The 25,403-nt window shown below is 42.4% G+C and overlaps 1 protein-coding gene across 3 annotated transcripts in view; it reads left to right on the top strand.

Moving 5' to 3' along the window:
• Positions 1–25,403, top strand: part of dym (dymeclin) — a 247,668-nt gene that overhangs the window by 48,456 nt on the left and 173,809 nt on the right. For all 3 annotated transcript variants that reach the window (XM_078419291.1, XM_078419432.1, XM_078419366.1), the window contains exon 7: positions 9,541–9,666. In XM_078419291.1, coding sequence (XP_078275417.1) covers positions 9,541–9,666 — 126 coding nt within the window. The remainder of the gene's footprint in view (positions 1–9,540; positions 9,667–25,403) is intronic.

The raw sequence follows: 25,403 nt of genomic DNA, 5'->3' as shown, positions 1-25,403 counted from the left end.
AATGTTCAGTTTCCTAATTTCACTTAAACATTAACATCAAACAGCCACATCTGTATGGTACCTGAATTGGTGCTGTACTGCCTTAGTGGCATTAAACCTAGGGCCAGTCTGTCTTCCTAGATGTGATTTGTAGTGTCCAGAATAATATCCACTCTTAAAAATGAATGAATGAACGAATGAATGAACGAATGAATGAATGAATGAATGAATGAATGAATGAATGAATGAATGAATGAATGAATGAATGAATGAATGAATGAATGAATAAATGAATGAATGAATGAATGAATGAATGAATGAATACTTTATTGTCACATGTGACAAGTCACAGTGACATTCTTTGCTTGCATACCCAAGGTATGCAAATAGTCGCCACATAAAGGGCACTCACAAAGGTACAAAGTATCCGCGCCAGGTCCCCCTTTGTTCTCCCTCCCCCTCTTCCTCCCCCTCCCTCACGGCAGTCCCCTCACAACAGATCCTCCTTTGTTCTTCCCCCCCCCCTCATGGCGTTCCCCCCACGCCGGATCCTCCGTTGTCCCTTCCCTCGGTAGCGTCGTCCTCACTTCCATATGGTCCATCCTCGTCTGTCGGTCCGCGCAAAAATGTATCAAAAAAAGTCATTTAAACAAAAGTCATTTTGTTTGAATGCCACAAGTCATTTGAACAAAATGAATGAATGAATGAATGAATGAATAAGTTTATTGGCCAAGTATGTGCATATAGGTATGTGCCTTAGTGCTCCGCTCACAAATGACAACACAAACATACAGTTAACAATTAAGAATAAAGCATAACCACATCAAAACAATAAGGATACAACATTACGGTCTAAACATGTGGGTGAAAATAAACCAGAGCAAAAAAAGAGACTACAGACTTTGGTTATTGAGTAGAACTACTATTCGTGGAACAAAGTACCTGTGCCACAAAAAAATATAGTAAACCCTAGTTATAACAGACCATGGGGAGGGGGTGGGTGGCGGGGGAACTGTGTCCGTTAATCACCCATTCACTCTAGTTCTATGTTATCCCATTTTTGCACACACTCTCAATACACTAGATAAATAGTCTCCTGCCACACAGAGGCAAATTAACTTGCAAACCCGGGTCTCTTTGCGATGGAGAAAACCACAGCAGTACACAGACAGCACTCGAGGTCAGGATCATACCCGGATCTCTGGCACTGGGAAGCAGCGGCTCTACCTGTGTCGCCCCACAGATGGACGAATCTCCTGATTCATCAAGCCACAGATTCCAGAATTAACGGTGTTTCTCTGTCACTCCCTGCTCCAGGGACGAGAGGCCACCCTCCTACTTCAACATTAAAAAATGATCAGCCAACTCGAGCTCATCAAACTGCAAGCCAGCCAAAATATTATTTGTGTCCAAAATGAATGGGATATTCAGGCTGAGCAATCGCTCCACCAGTAATGAGGAGGGAATCCTTTCAGCTCATCTTTATTTCCCCCCCCCCCTTATAAAGAGGTTTGTAAAAACGAGGGTTTACTGTACTTGGCAGTTTAGGCTGCATCTTTGGGAAGAGAAACAGAGCCAGGTTTTGAGGTAGTTGACTCTACGTCGGAACTGATCATTTGATTAGGCTATCAGAAAGAGATGATCTGATCTTTGTCATCAGTGTTTCATAGTGTTCATACAAATTAGCTGCTACATTTTCGCCTCACAACAGTAACTATATTGGTCTGTTGGTCAAGAAACTATTTTAAGATCTATATTTTATGATTATGTCAATCAATTTCTTAAATGGAGCAAATTTGTATGTCAGAATTCTACTAATCAGACCACTGATATATTGGTAATTTCATTTGGGATGATTGTGTGAGAAGCGGAGAGCAATCTTACTGATTTTGTAATTAGAGTTCTTGAGTTTAGAGAGCGAAAAGCATAAATATTCAGTCATACTTTGTTCGGAGGTGATGCAAAGTAAAGATCCCACATTTCTCTTCATGTTTAATTTATGTATAAATTATGGTTTTGAGTCTAAATGATGCTGCTATAACCATGGCTTTTATTGCACCTGTACCTAGCCATACTTGTGCATGTGACAATAAATTTGACTTGTCTTGGCTTGAGGAAAGATCAATGCATGAGTTGCCTCCAGTTGAGGGCTTTTATTCTAATGGAAAACTACCAAGCGATACAGCCAAGAAACAAGGTATCACAAAATGCTGGATTAACTCAGCAGGTCAGGCAGCATCTCAGGAGAGAAGGAATGGGTGACGTTTCGGGTCAAGACCCTTCTTCAGACTGATGTCAGGGGGGCGGGACAAAGAAAGGATATAGGTGGAGACAGAGGGAGAACTGGGAAGGGGAGGGCAAGAGAGGGACAGAGGAACAATCTAAAGTTGGAGAAGTCAATGTTCATACCGCTGGGCTGTAAGCTGCCCAAGCGAAATATGAGGTGCGGTTCCTCCAATTTCCGGTGGGCCTCACTATGGCACTGGAGGAGGCCCTTGACAGAAAGGTCAGACTGGAAGTGGGAGGGGGAGTTGAAGTGCTCAGCCACCGGGAGATCAGGTTGGTTTTTGCTGTTCCTCCAGCAGCCCAGTGGTATTACACCATGTGGTATGTCAGGGAGGATATCACAGCAGTGCTTTGGCAGGACAGACTAGAAGGCTCGATTAAGGAGGCTGTTTGGGTGGAACTCAGAAATGAGAAAGGTTTAGCAACACTTATAGGGGTGTATTATAGACCGCCAAATAGGGAACGAGAATTGGAAGAGCAAATATGTAAGGAGATAGCAGATATTAGTAGTAAGCACAGAGTGGTGATTGTGGGTGATTTCAATTTTCCGTATATAGACTGGGAATCACATTCTGTTAAAGGGCTGGATGGTTTGGAGTTTGTAAAATGTGTGCAGGATAGTTTTTTGCAGCAATACGTAGAGGTACCTACCAGAGAAGGGGCAGTGTTGGACCTCCTGTTAGGAAATGAGATGGGTCAGGTGACGGAGGTATGTGTTGAGGAGCACTTTGGGTCTAGTGATCATAATGCCATTAGTTTCAATATCATTATGGAGAAGGTCAAATCTGGACCAAGGGTTGAGATTTTGGATTGGAGAAAGGCTAATTTTGAGGAGATGAGAAAGGATTTAAAAGGAGTGAAATGGAAATTGTTGTTTTATGAAAAGGATATAATAGAGAAATGGAGGATATTTAAAGGTGAAATTTTGAGAGTACAGAGTCTTTATGTCCCTGTTCGGTGGAAAGGAAAGAATAATAATTTGAAAGAGCCGTGGTTTTCCAGGGAAATTGGACACTTGGTTCGGAAAAAGAGGGAGATATACAATAAATATAAGCGGCAGGGAGTAAATGAGGTTCTTGAGGAATATAAAGAATGTAAAAGGAATCTTAAAAAGGAAATTAGAAAAGCGAAAAAAAGATATGAGGCTGCTTTGGCAAGTAATGTAAAAGTAAACCCCAAGGGGTTCTACAGATATGTCAATAGCAAAAGGATAGTGAGGGATAAAATTGGTCCATTAGAGAGTCAGAGTGGACAGCTATGTGCTGAGCCGGAAGAAATGGGGGAGATATTAAACAATTTCTTTTCTTCGGTATTTACCGAGGAGAAGGATATTGAATTATGTGAGGTAAGTGAAACAAGTAGAGTAGTGATGGAAATTAGGAGGATTAAAGAAGAGGAGGTACGGACACTTTTGAAGAATATAAAAGTGGATAAGTCTCCAGGTCCTGATAGGATATTCCCTAGGACATTGAGGGAAGTTAGTGCAGAAATAGCAGGGGCTATGACGGAAATATTTCAAACGTCATTAGAAACAGGGATGGTGCCGGAAGATTGGCGCATTGCGCATGTTGTGCCTTTGTTTAAAAAAGGTTCTAAAAGTAAACCTAGCAATTATAGACCTATTAGTTTGACGTCTGTGGTGGGAAAATGAATGGAAAAGATACTTAGGGACAATATATATAATTATTTGGATAATCAAGGCCTGATTAGAAACGGTCAACATGGATTTGTGCCTGGAAGGTCATGTTTGACTAATCTTCTTGAATTTTTTGAAGAGGTTACCAGGGAAATTGATAAGGGCAAGGCTGTGGATGTTGTCTATATGGACTTCAGTAAGGCATTTGACAAGGTTCCACATGGAAGGTTGATTAAGAAGGTTAAATCGTTGGGTATTAATAGTGAGGTTGCAAGATGGATTCAACAATGGCTGAATGGGAGATACCAGAGGGTAACGGTTGACAATTGTATGTCAGGTTGGAGGCCAGTGTCTAGTGGAGTGCCCCAAGGATCTGTGTTGGGTCCACTGTTGTTTGTCATTCACATTAATGATCTGGATGATGGTGTGGCAAATTGGATTAGTAAATATGCAGATGATACTAAGATAGGTGGAGTAGTTGATAGTGAGGTAGATTTTCAAAGTCTACAGAGAGACGGGCCTTTTGGAAGGGTGGGCTGAAAGATGGCAGATGGAGTTTAATGCTGATAAGTGTGAGGTGCTGCATTTTGGTAGGACAAATCAAAATAGGACGTACAGGGTAAATGGTAGGGAATTGAGGAATGCAGTGGAACAGAGGGATCTGGGAATAACTGTGCATTGTTCCCTGAAGGTGGAATCTCATGTGGATAGGGTGGTGAAGAAGGCGTTTGGTATGCTTGCCTTTATAAATCAGAGCATCGAGTATAGAAGTTGGGATGTAATGTTGAAATTGTACAGGGCATTGGTGAGGCCGAATCTGGAGTATGGTGTGCAGTTCTGGTCGCCAAATTATAGGACTTCATATTTCGCTTGGGCAGCTTGCAGCCCAGCAGTATGAACATTGACTTCTCCGACTTTAGATAGTTCTTCTGTCCCACTCTTCCCCTCCCCCTTCCCAGTTCGCTCTCTATCTTTCTGTCCCCACCTATATCCTTTCTTTGTCCCGCCCCCCTAACATCAGTCTGAAGAAGGGTCTCGACCCAAAACGTCACCCATTCCTTCTCTCCTGAGATACTGCCTGACCTGCTGAGTTACTCCAACATTTTGTGATACCTTCGATTTGTACCAGCATCTGCAGTTATTTTCCTACAGCCAAGAAACAACTCCTCTTCATGATGTACAACATGCCTCTCTCTGAGTGCGCAGGGGAGAGAGAAGAACAAAGCCTGAACAGATATAACAAAGAATGCACTTTAGAGCATAGGAATTTCCATTCAGGTACCAGCACAGGGCAATTGCAGGTTAATTATAAAAAATATGGCACAAAAGTCTCAGAATAAGGATTCTACTTAAGTTATGAACTTTGTAAACACCAAATTGGTGGGCACCTCATCTTGTGCTGGTATGAAGTCTTCCCTTGTTGGTAGTGTCTCTTTAGAATTTAGAGAGATTTCTGTCGAATTTGTTCCAAAATTGTGCATTTTGCTTGCCTTCCTCATTTAGGTTTCTCTTGTAGGCATGCATTGCCACTGGTACAATAGACCAGATTATTTTCTGCTCAGATGCCACCTGAGGTCATTGCCCACCTACACTTACATGAATTTGATGTGGATGACCCCTCTGTACCTGTGGCTTGTCAGAGAATTTTCTGCAGTAACTGGGCACAGGCAACATTGTGCTGAGACCCAGTACCTGAAATTCACCTTTGACAGAATGCAAAGTTAGAGACAGGACTCGGTCTTCTTTCAGAGCTGCTGCTGAATTTAAGAATATTTAAATATCTGTGACGTTCAGAAACATTTTACATTAAGAATTTTTTTTTAAAAAAAATAGCTTCCTTTAATGATTGTGTCATAATCTGCAAGGTAAAGATCCCTTTCAAAATCAGTGCTGAATATGGTTGAAGTGAAGAGATCTCCACTGCTTGGTCTGACTCAATGTGGCTAGCATAGTGGCAGATCTAAATACATTTCTTGCTTTGAAAATCTCAAATTTGCGATTCCACTGTGTGTGCGCAGAGGTCACAGAGAGATGTAAGAATAATAGAATTATGGTGGCCAGTGATTTCAATTTTCCCAGTATTAACTGGGATTGCTTCAATGTGAAAGGTTTTAGAGGAGGTTAAGTTTTTAAAGGGCATCCAGGAAACCTTTTTAATATGAGGATAGTCCTAATAGAGAATCACACAATATTTAGGAATGTAGCCAGGCAAGGAGGGGTGGGGAGTCAGTAGAAGAGCATTTTGGCTATTGGGACCGTAACTACCTTGAAGGTGGAAAAGGATAAGGATGGACTGAATATTAAGATCCTGAATTGGGGGGAAGGCCAATTTCAGTATCATGAAACTGAATCTGGCAAACCTATATTGGGAGCTACTGGGCCCACAAATGGGAGTCATTCAAAATTCAATCAGAGTTGAGGCCCAATCTGTTCCCGAACAACTTGTTTCAAGGAGCCCGGGATGAAAAGGGATATTGAGAGGAAAAAAGGAAGCATGTGGCAAGTATAGAGAAATACAAATGAGGAAGGCTTTACAAAATAACACTGGAGGACACGATTGACAAATATTTTAAGGAACCCTATGTATATTAAAGGCAAGAAGAGAAATGGAAATAGTAGGTTTGTTAGTGACCATAGTCTGTCTATGGAGCCAGATAATGTAAGTGAGTTATTAAATGAATACTTCTCATCTGCATTCACTAAGGAGAAGGGCATCGTACAATGATTAACTAATAACTTGTTTGATCCTAATTTAGTAGTTTGTGAGTCCATCTGCTCTGGTACAAACTCATCCATCAAAGAAACTGTTAGTGTAAATGGACCTGCACTGGTTTAATGGTTTGTCAATGGTTTCTCTTCCCATTCTAGAAGTACTGTATACTTTCAGAGTAAATAAATTCGAATAATTGACTAATTTTGAGCTTGGAGGCCTCAATCACTATGGTAACCTAGACTGACATGTACTGCCAACAGAGGAAAGGCTTTTCTCTCTTTAAACAAGCATCATTTCCTGTTTCTTATCAAATATTATTTGATGTTTAACACTTGGAGGCAACCGAATCCCTTGCTTCAACTTGTAGTTAACCTTTTACTCTAGTGATTGGCCTACAGGAAGGATGGCCATAAAGCCTGGTTCCTGTGTGATTTTTAAAATGTATTTATTTAGAATTACACCTTTGGCACCACTCTGCAATTACACAAATGTTTCTTCATTAACCTTTGAAACTGGACACAAAGAAAACTCTGATTTGGGAAGTGCTTGATGCATTGATGATATGGAAGTTAGATTACAGAGTTTGATTGTTGCAGCAAAAATATGTGTGTTTTGTTTTATTACTCTCTAAGATTAGCTTGATCAACCATTCTTTTAACTTTTTTAACAGAATTATGATAATGTTTGTTCAGCCATTGCAGCAAGGGGATAATTTTGAGGTGTATCCAGATTAAAGCCCTTTTTATGGCAGTTTTGTACTGACTTAGATTCAATAGTTCTTGACACAAGACTTTGGGCCATTGATGGCACCCACAGATTTATTTTGCAGGGTCCCCATTTATGCTGGCTTTTTTGTTGGTTTCGTTGAACAGTCCTTGTTCCAAACATACACTGGCACCACTGCTCAACACTTACTCCTCTACGTCAGCCTCTCATCGGCCTGCCTCCTGCACTCGTGTTAGAACCCGTTGATTTTATTGACTTTACCAATAACTTCCACCCTGTGCTCAAATTTACCTGGACTATCCCTGACACCTTTCACCCCTTTCTTGATCTCTCTGTCTTTTACAAGGGACCGACTAACAATTGGCGTCTACGAAATACCCACTGATCCACTTCTTATCTGGACTACACCTCCTCCCACCCTGCCTCTTACAAAGACGCCATGCTCTATTCTCAATTTCTCTGCATCTGCCACATCTGCATCCAAGATGAGACTTTCCACTCCAGGACATCAGAGATGTCTTTAGTAAACATGGTGTTCCCCCCTGCTGTTGTGGAGGGATCTCTCACAGACCTCTTTGTGACCCGTAATTCTGTTCTCACTTCCCCCCTCCACCTAGACGGAACAAGGATATTGATCCCCTGGTCCATATCTTTCACCTGACCACCCTCTGTATCAAACACGTTATTCTCTGATGTTTTCACCACTTTAAACATGATTCCACCACCAGTCATATTTTCCCACCCCCCACTCACTCCCTCCACAACTCCTTGATTCACTCATCCCCTTTCGACCAAACCACCCCTGGAAGTGCTAGAGATGTAACATCCTCTGTCATATTCATCCAAGAAACCCAGCAGCCATTCCAGATGAGACAGAGGTTCACATGCTCCTCCTCCAACCTCATCTGCTGCATTTGGTGCAGTCCTCTTCCTACTCAACACCTCTTCCCATTCCCATTCCAACCAAATCCGAAATGTTGCATACCAATGTTCTTCAGAGATACTGCTTGAATTGCTGAGTTACTCCAGCACTTTGTGTTTTTTATTTCAATGTCGGATCTCTTCAACTCCCTAATCTTCTCCACTTTCTCCCGTCCTTAGCGATGTTAACAATCTACTTTTTCAGGAAACTGGTGGCAAAAATAGTGTATAAATATATCCTACTATTAAAGGAAACTGTCAATAATCATTGGAAATCATACATCTATATACTAAAACTCTCGTTTGTTTGTTTGTTTGTTCCTGAACTGCAGCCAAAACGGCACACGATAGCACGACAATTTTAGGCCCACCTTACTCACTGTTGTTCCTTTGGTGCTAATGGAAGAAGTTTAATTGAAATTGGTGTCATATTTTTTGTTATTCACATTTTAAAGTTTAAATCTATCTCCTAGGGAGGGAGGGGGGGGAGGAGGGAGGATAAGGGGGATGGAGTGGGGGGAGGGGAGTGGAAGGGAGGGAGGGGGGAGAGGAGTGGGGGAGGAGTGGGGAGGGAGGGGGGGAGGGTGGGTGGGTGGAGAGGGAAGAGGAGGGGGAGGAGAGGGTGCTGCACCAATGCAGGAGAGGTTTGGGCCCAATGGGTCCACTTGGTCTAGTAAATTATTAAAATTGAAGTGTTATGAGAATTACAAAAAGTTTAATGAAAAACCAAAGGAGAAAATAAGAGAAGAGTGCGATAAAGCTGTATGTGGAAGATCAAACAACTGCATTAATATCTGAATCGTATGTTATTGGATATTGAAATAAGGATATTGAAGAAGTAAACCCAGAGATGGATCAGAATGAAATGTGTAATATGATGTATAAAGGTAACATTTTGGCTATTAATTAAACAAAAAAGGTAAAGTCTATTCTCCCAGGATGCGTCTCATAGGCAATGACTGTAATGCTGCGCAGCCTAAATTTGTATCTACGTAGGTTCTTCCTGTGATAATTACATAAGTGACCTCTACTACAATCTATGTCCAATTTTTCTTGCGTGTGTTAATGCCAATTACATTTCTCTTGCTGCTAGATTTGATAAACATTGCTGAGTTAAATATATTTCAGTTGTCTTGCTCTAAATAATACAATTAATGCTTTATCAGTTGAAAAGTGAAATTGAGCTATCTGTTTTCCCTTTAATGTGTTTTGATGGTTAATGTAAATTTACTTACAACAAACTTCTGCTGATTTAAACTTGTTTTGTTTTTGCTTGCAGAGATATTACATATAGCATTCTTCTTGAATCTGTGACCACACTTTTAGTTCTACTGTCGTTCCAACTATTCCAGAAAGAGATCATTCGGGAGAGCATAATTTTCAATTATTTAATGCAAGGACAATGGTATGTAATCTCTATTCAAACTTTTAAAATTAACTTCAAAGATCTAGCCTAAAAGAATTGTGTCAGTCTGAGCGGTAAATTTTCCACCCTGATCTTGAAACCAATATTAATCTATTGGAGGAAATTGAGCAAAATGACCATGTGTATAGTGTGATATCTTGAGCTCAGACACAGAACAACAAGTTAACTCGCAAGGCTGCACAGTTGCACTGTGGTTTATTCAAACATTTACAATCCTCCACCAAAGGTGGTGCTTTTACAACTCCTTCCACCCTAATTTTAAAAAAAATTCCGGGTGGACATTTTGTTTTGAATATAACCGATGGTATGAAATTATTACAATCTTGTCTGATAGTTTACTTTTATACAACCGGAATAAAATGAGGGCATCATGCATCTATGTGGTATATACAATGATATGTACATTTCAGGCAATAACTTTACAAATTTAACCTAACCACTGGGTTTCTCCTTCTTTCTGGATATCTTCCCTGACCAAAAGTTTCTGACTGTTTAGAACCACTTTAGACTCATTGTTAATCCAGTCAAACCTTCCTTTTGACCTACATTTATAGATTCCAGTCCATCAGTCAATTTTGTTTGACTGTCAACCCCACTTGAACCTCCATTTTCAGGCTGATTCAAGCTCTCACTAACTTGTGTACCTTCTTGTACCATTTCTGGTTCATCTGGTACCTGTACTTGAGGGGTAACCCAATTATCTGACTCGTCTACTTTGTCTGATTTCAACCCGGTCTGTGCTTGCTTAGGCATGACATGGTCAATGTGTACTTTTCTCACATTGCTCTTTTCCTATTTTTAATTACTTAATTCAAACGTCTTGATTCTGCATCAAAAGCTTCTACTTCAGTGATGTTATTTGCAGCAAAAAACATTTCTAAACGTTCGATGTACGCACTGAACGTTTCCCGGCTTTGCTGGAACTCACCCAATCTTCCGATATATCCACTGGGCACCGCCATTTTAGATATATATATTTTTTATCAGTCTCACAGAATTCAACTTTGTGAGCCGATTTCCAGCTGTCCTTGACACCAAACGTTATACAACCTTCTCCGTGCCTCTGTAGAATTCCTTATCTACACAGACAACTGCAGATGCTGGTTTAAATCGAAGGTAGACACAAAATGCTGGAGTAATTCAGCGGGACAGACAGCATCTCTTGAGCATCCCATTCCTTCTCTCCAGAAATGCTGCCTGTCCCACTGAGTTACTCCAGCATTTTGTGTCTACCAGAGCAATGCAATTCTTACTTGCTGCAGGCTGTAAATGCAATAGGCCCACAGGTCTGCAAATGCAATAAAACACAGATAAATATATAATAATCAAAAATATAATTAAATAGCCATGACACCAGGTATACATAATAGTGCAAAATCCGGTCCAAAGTGCAACCAACGACAGTCTATAGAAGATCAGAACAATGATAGGAAATGAGATAAGCGTTTTATATAGAGACTTGTGCTTACTCTAGGAGAAGCAATTAGCATAATACAAATATACAATGGTGTTGTTTGATTGTATGTATAGTGAATGTTGTGTGTGTAAGAACCTGTTACCAAGCAAGATACGCCTACGTCTACAGTAAGGCGGTCTTGCTAAACATTGGACTGCGGTGCCAGACCGATGTTACGAGCACTTTCCACCGAGCTCATGACATCCCGCAGAACATAGTGAGGCTACCGGGATCTACCTGGATTGCGGCCGTACCAAGGAGGCGGCGCAGGCGGCGTTGTGAGCGCAGGAGGAAGCGCGGTTGCCGAGCGGGCCTACCAGCTCGTCTGAGGAAACAGCCACACGAGCCACCGGTACCGAGCATCTTCCTCTCCAACGCCAGATCCATCGTCCACAAAACAGACGAACTGGAGCTGCTAATCGCTGGAAACCCCAACATCCGCGACTGTTGTGTGACGATTATAACGGAGACTTGGCTACATCCGCTAATCCCGGACGCAGCAGTACAGCTAGTGGGGCGCTCCATCCACCGGCAGGACAGAAACGGCGACTCTGGTAAGAGCAGAGGAGGGGGTCTGTGTATTTACGTACACAATGACTGGTGCACTAACAGTAACATCATATACAGCCACTGCTCTCCTGATTTGGAAGCAATGACTGTTAAGTGCAGACCCTTCTATCTGCCGCGTGAGTTCACTGTAGTGCTCATTACTGCGGTTTACATACCACCAGATGCTAACGCCAGCATAGCCCTCACCCTGCTGCATGACACTGTAAACAAACAGCAACAGGCTCAACCTGAAGGAGTGCATGTCATTGCTGGGGACTTTAATAAAGCATGCTTAAGGACAGTACTCCCCAAATTTGTGCAGTATGTACAGTGTGCCACCAGGGGGGTAAACACACTGGACCATGTTTATTCCAACTTAAAGCACGCTTACAGAGCAGTACCTCTCCCACATCTGGGTCTCTCAGACCACCTTTCACTGCTCCTGATCCCAGCATACATCCCGCTCAGGAGGCAAACTAAGACAGACACAAAGGTTATAAGAACCTGGCCATCAGGAGCACTCACAGAGCTTCAGGATTGCTTTGCACGCACAGAATGGACTATATTTGAACACCAGGACCTAGAGGAATATACAGAAACTGTTCTGTCCTATATAAAAAGCTGCACTGATAATGTGACTGTTAACAAACACATCCGGTATACCCCAACCGCAAACCCTGGATGACTAGAGTGGTACAGTGTCTTTTGGAAGCACGCTACTCTGCCTTCAAGTCTGGAGACAGAGCACAATACAGCGCGGCAAGGGCTGAGCTGAGGAGGGGCATCAAAGCAGCCAAGGAGGACTACAAGAGGAAAATAGAGGACCATCTAACTCAGAACAACCCACGACAGGTGTGGCAGGGTTTACAGCAGATAACCAACTAAAAGGGAAAAACATCTGTGACCTCCAGCGTGGATACCTCACTGGCAGAGGAACTAAATCATTTGCCCGTTTTGAGACTGCAATGCCACACACAGCCATCCTGCCCCCACCATCTATCACACCCAACACGCTCACTTTACAGGAACACCAAGTGAGACGTGTACTAAAGATGGTGGATCCAAATAAAGCGGCAGGACCTGATGGAGTACTTGGTAAAGTGCTGAAAGCTTGTGCTGACCAGCTTTCAGAGGTCCTCACAAAGATCTTTAACATCTCCCTGACACAAGCCACCGTCCCATCCTGCTTAAAATCGGCTACTATTATCCCTGTCCCCAAAAAGCCTGCTGTCAGTAGTCTAAATGACTACAGACCAATAGCCCTTACATCGGTTGTTATGAAATGTTTTGAGAAGCTTGTGGCACAACACATCAACGCCATCCTTCCTCCCAGCTTTGACCCTCATCAGTTTGCCTATCGAGCAAACAGATCTACAGAAGATGCCATCAATACAGCCCTCTACACTGCCCTGAGCCACCTGGAGCGCCCGGGGACCTATGTAAGAATGCTTTTCATAGACTACAGCTCGGCATTCAATACGATCATCCCAGACATACTAGTGGACAAGCTGTATAATAACCTGGGTTTTCCCCCATCCATCTGCGCCTGGATAAGAGACTTCCTCACAAACCGCCCACAATCTGTTAAGATCGGCCCCCACAGCTCCTCCACCATTACGCTCAGCACTGGCTCCCCGCAGGGCTGTGTGCTGAGCCCCCTCCTTTATGCTCTGTACACACACGACTGCACTCCTATTCACCCCTCCAATTCAATCATCAAATTTGCAGACGACACAACTGTGGTCGGTCTGATCACTGGAGGGGATGAGCCTGCGTACAGAGACGAGGTCTGTGCTCTGTCCGGATGGTGCGAGGCAAATAATCTAGCACTAAACACAAGCAAGACAAAAGAAATGGTGCTGGACTTCAGGAAACAAAGAGCGGCTCCCACCCCACTTCATATAAATGGGGAGGAAGTGGAGAGGGTCTCCATCTTCAAGTTCCTGGGGACCACCATCTCCCAGGACCTCTCCTGGACTGCAAATACCAAAGCGGTAGTGAAAATGTCACAGCAGAGACTGCACTTCTTAAGATTACTCCGGAAAAACAGACTGAAGGAGAATCTGCTGGTGACCTTCTACCGCTCTACCATCGAGAGCGTACTGGCATACTGCACCATTGTGTGGTATGCTGGCTGCCCGGCTGCAGACCAGAAGGCCCTCCAGAAGGTCATTAAGACAGCAGAGAAAATTATCGGCTGTCCACTACCTTCTCTGAAGGACATCACCTGCTCGCGCTGTCTGAACAGGGCCAGAAATATAATCAAGGACAGCACTCATCCAGGACACGAATTGTTTGCTCTCCTGCCCTCTGGGAGGCGCTACAGGAGCCTAAGGGCCAGGACAAATCGACTCAAAAACAGTTTCTTTCCCTGGGCCATAAGAACAGTGAATGGAAGCACATGACTTGACTACTCTCATTTTCGTCGCACATTTTAAAAAAGAAACTTATTTTAGAATTTTAGGTGTAAAACTCATTCATTATTTATTAGGTTTTTAAATTGTTTTTTTTATTGATACTAGTATTTGTTGTGTTGGTTCGTATGTCTGTGCAATTTTCTTTGAAAGATATGCACTGTCGCACTGTTATCAGCTGTAGCACTTCTAATTTTGTTGTACCTTGCGTACAATGACAATAAAGGCATATTATAAAAATTAAATATCATGGATACTGGAAATCTGAATTAAAACAGAAAATTATGAAAACACTTAATAGATCAGGAATATCTAAAGGATACTGGTTAAAGTTATCAGCTTTTTAAAATATTCCAGTCAGTTATATTCCAAAAGAAGCAACACTTGCGTGGCCATTGACTTGATAACAAAGACCTTTGACCTTATGATTACTACAAAAAGCATAACGGGAGGCCAGAAAAATAAGGACGCATAAAAATCTAAATATGAAATACATCACCAGATCACTTAATTTGGTCAGGCACAAGGAACCGCAGGTGTTGGTTCACCAAAACACAAGGTACTAAGCATTTGAGAGAGCACTGGATCACGATTTAAACAGCATGGTTCTTTAACTGTGTATGTGGAAAGATAGCACTCCATTGCTTGAAGAGAAGCAATTTATTTTTTTCATGTATATTATTTTTGATCACAAAATGCAGGATACTTTTGCAATAAATCCGCGCAACAAACTTCCTTATACTCATCTCAGTTGGATAGACCCCTTATTTTTGTACATAATGTTTACAGTAGATGGTGCTAGACGTTAGCTGTTAGTCACCCAAAAGGCGTTAAATGCTAGTTTAATCTTTATTTCTTAAAATACTGATGTTCAAAAAATTATGAAACAACTTGAGTGTGGTACTTTTGAGCCAACAACGTATATGCAGCCAAGTACATGGATAGGAAAAGTTTAGAGGGATGTTGATCAAATGTGAGCAGGTGGGACTAGTGCAGATGGAGTATCTTTGTCGGCATGGGTAAATGGCAAGTTGGGCTGAAGAGCCTGTGTCCGTGCTGTATGACTCTTTGACTTATTCATTGATATTATTGTCATCTATTCAATGCTCTTGCCACTATCTGCAGGATACTTTAATGGCTGTAATCCACTATGCAGATGGTTATATAATAACATAAAATGCTGAAAGTAATTCAGCAGGTCAGGCAGCATCTCCGGAGGACATGGATAGGTGCCATTTTGGGACGGGACCCGTCAGACTCTAGAGCGTTGCCTGACCTGGTAACTTCAGCACTTTATTTTTTTGTTGTAAACCAGCATCTGCTGTTCCTGGTGTCTCCTGGTTGCAATAAAACGTTGGATTCTTCCGGTACACCCATTAAATCAACCTCAATTATCAAGACTATGTAATCCCTATTTGTGCCAATGTTTTATCTGCTTGTGATGAAAGTCCTACAATTTTTAAGTAAAAGGAGTCTATGTTTATTTTCATTGAGCACAGCATTATTAATAAACAAATTGTCTCAATTTCTTAATTGTTCTTTGCTGCTAAAAATATTTGACCAGATTATAATATTAATGCATTAAAGCATTTATGGTACTGTGAGTGATCTTTGACAATGGTGTGAAATAACTAACTGAACAAAGTGTGGTTGAGACATCACAATTGATCTTAATGCTGACAGAAATTGTATGGAAATAAAATGAGGGACTCCATTCTTTGCTGCTACCCAATGACCCCTGCTGGTGTCCGCTTGTATGTGTTTGAGATTGGCTTTTGCATTGATTCTGTAAACACCTGAATATCCTCCCAATATTTAAATACTATGTTGATGCATGAAAATTAAAATTTGGCTGAGGTAACGGAGTGATGCAGGACCTGTAAATTCCTGACAAAAGACTTACCTGTATTTTGTGATTTGCATTAGCTTTGATTTCATTTTTGTTTCCTCTCTTGCTTTCATGTCTCCTCTTCAGTCCTCTTTCTTTGCACTCTGTCTACACTATCCATCGCTTCATGATTTCAAAAGTGAGTTTAGCTCATGATTTGCTTGAAGATCTTGATCACTCAATTAGAGTCAGGCTTCTGACAGAGAAGTTCTCCAGAGATGCTGCCTGGCCTGCTGAGTTACTCCAGTGCTTTGTGTCTTTTTTCGTTAATTTTGTTAAACTTCCTGGTTTCTACTTCTGACAGAGAGTGTTTCACAGTGGAGTTGCTATTTTTAGGGAAATATTAATTTTTAACACTTTTGGGTAGGTAAATATCACTGACTTTCTTTTGCAGGTTCTGTGTTAGAATTGGCTATAATTTAGCAGAAACAATCGCATAAATGCAATGGCTTCAAGACCAAATCAGAAGTGAAGTATTCTGAGGCAAGTGACTAATTGCCTGAAACCTTAATGCCTATCCCCAATCTACACGGCACTAATCAGGAATGTGATGGAATCATCTCCGCTTACACGGATGAGTGCAATTCCAATAACACTCAACACCATCCAGGTCAAAGTAATGCATTTGATCGGCAATATTCATATTGGCAGCAATGTCTAGCAATTTGGCAAAATGCACTAGAGCCACTTATTTACACCACTCTGACATCATGTCCCAAATCAGCCACTTCTACCACTCAAAACGACAAAGGCATCAGGAATTTGGGGATGCCATCTTCTGCAGGTTCCTTCATTGTTGCACACCATCAAGATTTGGAAGTATGGCTGCAGTTACATTGTTGCTGGGTCAAATCGTGGAACATCTTACCCACCAGCGCTTGGGAGAATACCTTCATCAGAAAACATGCAGTAATTTAAGAAGATGATTTACCACCACCACCACCACAAGGGTGATTAGAATGGGAAACAACTGCAGTACTACAATGCCCAGATCCTGAAAAAAAAGAAAGCAGTAATTCCGTGATTTGCAAATATTTACTCACCATCGACTGTTTTGGGCACCTCGCTTTGAGCTACGAAGCTATGAATTATACATATGAAAACACTGTACTGCAATGACCACTATGCATTTTCCCTAGGGTGGGAATGGAAGAATGGCTGTAGATGAAAAACAATAGGTCGGTTTGGAAGCCAGTTAGATCTGTGTCATTTGAATATCATAAAACAAATCTTCTGTGCCCTTTGAAATAGCTTGCATGTTGCTTTATTAGAACCACAAATCCTTGTCTCATTGGAACATAAGGATCTCTATTAAAGTTTTATGGTGTGTGAGCGATATGCACAAAGATTATTAGTTGTTAAAGCTTAAACACGAGCAGTGGCCAAATTGCAGATTCAATTTTTTAAAATAAAATGTCAGTATTGAATATTTATTTTGATATGGATTACTCAGACCGTTTTATCAAACTCATTTTAGGTCACGGGCCGGAATGGGCAAAATGCGACTTCATGCGGGCCGGATCAGTTGTGCACGCATGAACGCACACGCCCGTGGTCCCACAGCTTTCGTTGTCTTTGTTTTTTCAACCTGCTCTCATGTGTCTCAGTCTCTGCTATAACTACAATGCGTTTCACTTTATGAATTTAGTTTCTTATGAAGAAGATTGCCTAGCAAGCATTACTTTTATGATTGGTATCTGGGCCCTAGATAGAGTGGATGTGGAAATAATGTTTCCAGTAATAGAGTCTAGGACCATAGGTCATATCATCAGAATAAAAGACCATATCACCCCCGTCCTTTATAAACTCCACTGGCTCCCCATCCCCCAGAGAATCCAGTACAAAATCCTCCTCATAACCTACAAAGCCCTCCATAACCTGGCCCCATCCTACCTGACCGACCTCCTCCACAGGCACACTCCCACCTGCACCCTCCGCTCTGCCGCTGCCAATCTCCTATCCCCCCACATCCGGACTAAACTCAGATCCTGGGGGGACAGGGCTTTCTCCATCGCTGCTCCCACCCTATGGAACTCATTACCCCAAACCGTTAGAGACTCCCCCACACTCACCACATTCAAAACATCGCTGAAGTCTCACCTGTTCAGTACTGCCTTCAACCACTGAAGGTCACCTCACCTACTGTCTCCTTTCTCTGTTCATTTATTTATTTACTTATTTATCTATTTATTAATTTCCCTATGTTCTCAAAATCTCTGTAAAGCGTCTTTGAGTATATGAAAAGCGCTATATAAATAAAATGTATTATTATTATTATTATACATTCAAAATGGAGATGAGGAGGAATGGGTGGTGAATCTATGGAATTCATTGCTGCAGACAGCGGTGGAGGCCAAGACATTGGGTATTTTTGAGGCAGATATGTCTTGATTAGGTTACAGGGAGAAAGAAGACAATAGAATGTGGTTGAGAGAGAAAAAATAGATCAGTCATGGTTGAATGGCAAAGTAGACTTAATGGGCTAAATGGCCTAATTCTGTTCCCCTGTCTTATAGTCTTCCTACAGTGTTTATGTTTTGCCCACAATGGGCTGGCTGGGTGGTGAACAGCCAAACAGCAGCTACCTGGCATGGTGAAAGATGGTCTGTCCATCATCTCACCTGAAGGCCCCGCTCCCCATCCTTCTCCTTATGTCTTTCTTCCTTCCCCTCACATCCTCTCCCCTCACCTCTCATATCCTTCTCTCCCCTCACCTTTTCCCTCACCTGCCCTCTCCCTTTCCTCAGCCTATCCCTTCTCTCATCCCCACTTCCTTCCTTCTAACTACTCCCTCACTCCCCTCCCTTACTTCATCCTCTTTCTTTCCTTACCTCGTCCCTAAATCCCCTCCCTTCCCTCATCCCTAAACACCATTCCTTCTCTTATCTGCTCCCTTCGTCACCCCCTCCCTCCCTATTTCCTTTCTTTACCACCTACTCCCCCACTCCCCTCCCTCGACACCCTCTCTTCCCTTCCTCATCCCTAAAAATCCTCCCTTCCCTCATCTGCTCCCCCTCCCCTTCCTTTACCACTACCTTCTCCCTTCTCTTCCCTATTCCCACATCATTACCAGCATCTTCACATCCCACCTAACCTTAACCCAAACCCAGAGCCCCCACCCTGGGGAGCAGCTCAGATTTTGGACCGCTGGCTGCGGCCCCATTCACAGTGCGGTGACTTCCACCAGCCTCTATCCACGCACTCACTGGGTATCAGGCACATGGTGGCGGTCTCTGTGGCGGCAGCCCAGGCACTTCCCGGTGTCCACAACAACGCTCAGACTCCCCACCTTTCCCGGTGCCGGCCCCTTCCCTCCCGCGTCATCGCATGGCCAGATATGGACGTAGCTTCCACTCACCCCCAGGAACTGGGGAGTGGGGAGGTGACAAATCACCCCGCGGGCCGGATTGGACCCATTCGCTGGCCAGATGCGGGCCGCGGGCCGGTAGTTTAACACCCCTGACAATACAATACAATACAATACAATATATCTTTATTGTCTGGAGTTAGTAAGGAGTAAGACCTGTGTGATCTCCCGGACAAGTTTCGATCGCCTAGCTTGGGGTCGGAGAGGAATTTCCCGGATTTTTTTTCCCCAAATTGGCCTGGGTTTTTAATCCGGTTTTTCGCCTCTCCCAGGAGATCACTCAATTCTTTTGGGTGGGCGGTTGGAGCTGTTGGAGTAGCGGCCGGGCGGTAGGTTTAGAAACCGAGCACAGGGCTTTGTTTGGGGAGTATGAGTGTCAGGGCAGTTTATTGTTCTGGGTGTCGGATGTGGGGAATCTGGGAGTCTGATAGTCTTCCAGACACCCACATCTGCGCCAGGTGTGACGAGATGGGGCTCCTAAGGGACCGTATTAGGAACCTGGAGCGGCAGATTGATGACCTCCGTCTGGTCAGGGAGAGTGAGGAGGTTATAGAGAGGAGTTATAGAGAGGTGGTCACTCCAAGACCACGGGAGGTAGACAAGTGGGTCATGGTTAGGGGGGGCAAGGAGCAGAGGCAGGGACTAGAGAGTACCCCAGTGGATGTACCCCTTGGCAATACATACTCCTGTTTAGGTGTTGTTGGGGAGTACAGCCTACCTGGGGGCAGCGACGGCGCCCGGGCCTCTGGCACGGAGTCCGGCCCTGTTGCTCAGAAGGGTAGGGAAAGGAAGAAGAGAGCGATAGTGATAGGGGACTCTAGTGAGGGGGTCAGATAGGCGATTCTGTGGACGCAGTCGGGAGACCCGGATGGTGGTTTGCCTCCCTGGTGCCGGTGTCCGGGATGTGTCTGAGCGTGTCCAGGATATCCTGAAAGGGGAGGGAGAGGAGCCAGAGGTCGTGGTACATATAGGTACCAACAATATAGGTAGGATAAGGGAAGAGGTCCTGAAAGGAGAATTTAGGGGGCTAGGAAGAGAGTTAAAAAAAAGGACTTCCAAAGCGATAATCTCAGGCTTACTGCCTGTGCCATGCGATAGTGAGAATAGGAATGGAGTGAGGTGGAGGATAAATACGTGGCTGAGGGACTGGTGCAGGGAGCAGGGATTCAAGTTTCTGGATCATTGGGACCTCTTCTGGAGGAAGTATCACCTGTACAAAAAGGACGGGTTGCATCTGAACCTGAGGGGAACCAATATCCTGGCGGGGAGATTTGCTAAGGTAATTGCGGAGACTTTAAACTAGTACGGCTGGGGGGAGGGACTCAAACACAGATAGCTAATAGGCAGTGTGTGAGGCAGGAGGCAGAAAAGGGAAACACTCAGACCCAATATGTAGGAGAGAAAGAAGTGAAAAGAAATAAACTGAGAATAAGAAATGATGGGTCCCTTAAATGTGTATATTTTAATGCTAGGAGCATTGTAAGAAAGGTGGATGAGCTTAGAGCCTGGATTGACATCTGGAAGTATGATGTTGTGGCGATCAGTGAAACATGGTTGCAGGAGGGTTGCGATTGGCAATTAAATATTCCAGGATTTCATTGTTTCAGATGTGATAGAATCGGAGGTGCAAGAGGTGGGGGTGTTGCATTGCTTGTCAGGGAGGATATCACAGCAGTGCTTTGGCAGGACAGACTAGAAGGCTCGATTAGGGAGGCTGTTTGGGTGGAACTCAGAAATGAGAAAGGTTTAGCAACACTTATAGGGGTGTATTATAGACCGCCAAATAGGGAACGAGAATTGGAAGAGCAAATATGTAAGGAGATAGCAGATATTAGTAGTAAGCACAGAGTAGTGATTGTGGGTGATTTCAATTTTCCGTACATAGACTGGGAATCACATTCTGTTAAAGGGCTGGATGGTTTGGAGTTTGTAAAATGTGTGCAGGATAGTTTTTTGCAGCAATACGTAGAGGTACCTACCAGAGAAGGGGCAGTGTTGGACCTCCTGTTGGGAAATGAGACGGGTCAGGTGACGGAGGTATGTGTTGAGGAGCACTTTGGGTCTAGTGATCACAATGCCATTAGTTTCAATATAATTATGGAGAAGGTCAAATCTGGACCAAGGGTTGAGATTTTGGATTGGAGAAAGGCTAATTTTGAGGAGATGAGAAAGGATTTAAAAGGAGTGAAATGGGACATTTTGTTTTATGAAAAGGATATAATAGAGAAATGGAGGATATTTAAAGGTGAAATTTTGAGAGTACAGAGTCTTTATGTCCCTGTTCGATGGAAAGGAAAGAATAATAATTTGAAAGAGCCGTGGTTTTCCAGGGAAATTGGACACTTGGTTCGGAAAAAGAGGGAGATATACAATAAATATAAGCGGCAGGGAGTAAATGAGGTTCTTGAGGAATATAAAGAATGTAAAAGGAATCTTAAGAAGGAAATTAGAAAAGCGAAAAAAAGATATGAGGTTGCTTTGGCAAGTAATGTAAAAGTAAACCCCAAGGGGTTCTACAGATATGTCAATAGCAAAAGGATAGCGAGGGATAAAATTGGTCCATTAGAGAGTCAGAGTGAACAGCTATGTGCTGAGCCGGAAGAAATGGGGGAGATATTAAACAATTTCTTTTCTTCGGTATTCACCGAGGAGAAGGATATTGAATTATGTGAGGTAAGCGAAACAAGTAGAGTAGTGATGGAAATTATGAGGATTAAAGAAGAGGAGGTACGGACACTTTTGAAAAATATAAAAGTGGATAAGTCTCCAGGTCCTGATAGGATATTCCCTAGGACATTGAGGGAAGTTAGTGCAGAAATAGCAGGGGCTATGACGGAAATATTTCAAACGTCATTAGAAACGGGGATGGTGCTGGAAGATTGGCGCATTGCGCATGTTGTGCCTTTGTTTAAAAAAGGTTCTAAAAGTAAACCTATCAATTATAGACCTGTTCGTTTGACGTCTGTCGTGGGAAAATTAATGGAAAAGATACTTAGGGACAATATATATAATTATATGGATAAACAAGGCCTGATTAGAAACAGTCAACGTGGATTTGTGCCTGGAAGGTCATGTTTGACTAATCTTCTTGAATTTTTTGAAGAGGTTACCAGGGAAATTGATAAGGGCAAGGCTGTGGATGTTGTCTATATGGACTTCAGTAAGGCATTTGACAAGGTTCCACATGGAAGGTTGATTAATAAGGTTAAATCGTTGGGTATTAATAGTGAGGTTGCAAGATGGATTCAACAATGGCTGAATGGGAGATACCAGAGGGTAATGGTTGACAACTGTATGTGAGGTTGGAGGCCAGTGTCTAGTGGAGAACCCCAAGGATCTGTGTTGGGTCCACTGTTGTTTGTCATTTACATTAATGATCTGGATGATGGTGTGGCAAATTGGATTAGTAAATATGCAGATGATACTAAGATAGGTGGTGTAGTTAATAATGAAGTAGAGTTTCAAAGTCTACAGAGAGACTTGGGCCTTTTGGAAGGGTGGGCTGAAAGATGACAGATGGAGTTTAATGCTGATAAGTGTGAGGTGCTGCATTTTGGTAGGACAAATCAAAATAGGACGTACAGGGTAAATGGTAGGGAATTGAGGAATGCAGTGGAACAGAGGGATCTGGGAATAACTGCATTGTTCCCTGAAGGTGGAATCTCATGTGGATAGGGTGGTGAAGAAGGCGTTTGGTATGCTTGCCTTTATAAATCAGAGCATCGAATATAGAAGTTGGGATGTAATGTTAAAATTGTACAGGGCATTGGTGAGGCCGAATCTGGAGTATGGTGTGCAGTTCTGGTCGCCAAATTATAGGAAGGATGTCGACAAAATGGAGAGGGTACAGAGGAGATTTACTAGAATGTTGCCTGGGTTTCAGCACTTAAGCTACAGAGAGAGGTTGAACAGGTTGGGTCTTTATTCTTTGGAGCGTAGAAGGTTGAGGGGGGACTTGATAGAGGTTTTTAAAATTTTAAGAGGGACGGACAGAGTTGAGGTTGGTAGGCTTTTCCCCTTGAGAGTGGGGAAGATTCCAACAAGGGAACATAACTTTAGAATTGAGGGACAAAAGTTTAGGGGTAACATGAGGGGTAACTTCTTTACTCAGAGGGTGGTGGCTGTATGGAATGGGCTTCCGGTGGAAGTGGTGGAGGCAGGCTCGATTTTATTATTTAAGAGTAAATTGGATAGGTATATGGATGAGAGGGGATTGGAGGGTTATGGTCTGAGAGCAGGTAGATGAGACTAGGTCAGAGAGAGTGGTCGGCGTGGACTGGTAGGGCCGAATGGGCCTGTTTCCGTGCTGTAGTTGTTATATGGTTATATGGTCATTGTACAGGGGTACAATGAGATTGGGAATGCGCCTCCCATACGATGCAATAATTTAATTAATTTAAACAGCAACAACCCAACGAAACAAATTGTAACAGTTTTGAGACAGACAGTCTTATTCTGTGTGTGGTAGGATAGAAAAAATAGAGACTAGGGAGGACAAGAATTTATAGTGACTTACTTTATCAGTATTTATAACCAATCACCAGAGATGGAATTCATTTTTTTTCAATTATTTTGGTTGGGGAGGAGTGTTTATTCTGCAATTCCATTCATTTTTCCATAATGAATAAGCCTGGTATCCTTGGCAATGGTGTAGATTGTTCTGCTGATTTATTGTCTGAATTCATTTTTTTAAGTATTTAACCATTTACATTAAGTACCATGTCCTTTACTGAATGTTTTTGAAGCTGGATTTTACATTGATCCTTATGTAAGAAAATTTACGACTGAAACTGCAGACTATTTAAAATAACTTTGCCACATCTTCCCATTCCCACAGCATTGATATATTAGCTTGTACATTATGAAAGAGAGGTTTTGAACGTGAAACTATATTTAAACGCAAGTTTTACCACATCGGAGATTTACCTTCTTTCTGGTCAGTGCAATGTGCTTTTCTCAAAATGTGAGGATGAATTGTGTCTAATTTATTTGAAGATTTATAAATGCTTGCCCTCATTGGTCGGACCATCGAGTTTAAGAGTCAGGAAGTCATGATGCAGCTTTATAGGGCTTTGCTGCAGCCACATTTGGAGTATTCTGGTCACTCCAATCCGGGAAGGATGTGGATATAGCAAGGGGCAGAGGAGGTTTACCAGAATAACTAGATTTTTCAACCAGCATCTGCAGTTCCCCGTTTTTACCTTTTACCAGAATGCTACCCGGATTAGAGGGTACATTTATAATAAAGATGTCAACATTACTGAATTAATTAATAATACCCAAGCTATGCCACCATTTATCTATGGATTAATGCTGGTTCATAATATGTAACCTTGGTAAACCTCGCTATGTGTTCTATTTGCTATTTTATTTGCCAAGCTTATTAGGCACTGGTTAAACAGGTCCTCTTTGGTAACAATAACCAATGAAATAGAAGCATCTGGAAGGATACTTAGTGATTTGTGTGCTGATCATCAGCTCAAAGTTGTGGAACATGTCAACAAGGCTTTGCAAGCTGCCGTGGATCAGTGTAACTTGGAGTGGAAGCTCTTGGCATTGTCTTATTTTTGACTGTGTCAGTCATGTGGAATTAATTCATTGAAAGGAAGGTAACTAGATCAACAGTTTCACAACTCAAAAAGTATGTAACTGTCGGCCCTAACTTCCAAATAAAAGTCATGAGCTATTACTTAAATGTTTTTTTAGGACTGATCATTCTGAAATCTAGATACTTCCAACTTTGGAATTTCCACAGTTGATGGATGAGCAGAATGAACTTGAAGCATGATCTAATATCCTCCTTATGTTTAGCATTTTGCCATAGCAACAGAAAATAGTCACTATATAGGTATTTACAGATGTTTAATGTAATGTTTCACATTTAAGTTAAACTACTTTATTCTTTTAAGTATTCCAAAATTGCATTTGCTGGATGATTTGTAAATAATTCTGAACTATAATATTGTGCAAATAAAGCTCAAAACTTTTCAAAGGTTCAAAGGTCAGTTTATTGTCACATGTACCAATTAAGGTACAGTGAAA

This window comes from Rhinoraja longicauda, chromosome 1, assembly GCF_053455715.1.
Source record: "Rhinoraja longicauda isolate Sanriku21f chromosome 1, sRhiLon1.1, whole genome shotgun sequence".
Lineage (NCBI taxonomy): Eukaryota > Metazoa > Chordata > Chondrichthyes > Rajiformes > Arhynchobatidae > Rhinoraja > Rhinoraja longicauda.
The sequence above is the reverse complement of the archived record's forward strand: the minus strand, read 5'-3'. Positions and strand labels throughout refer to the sequence as shown.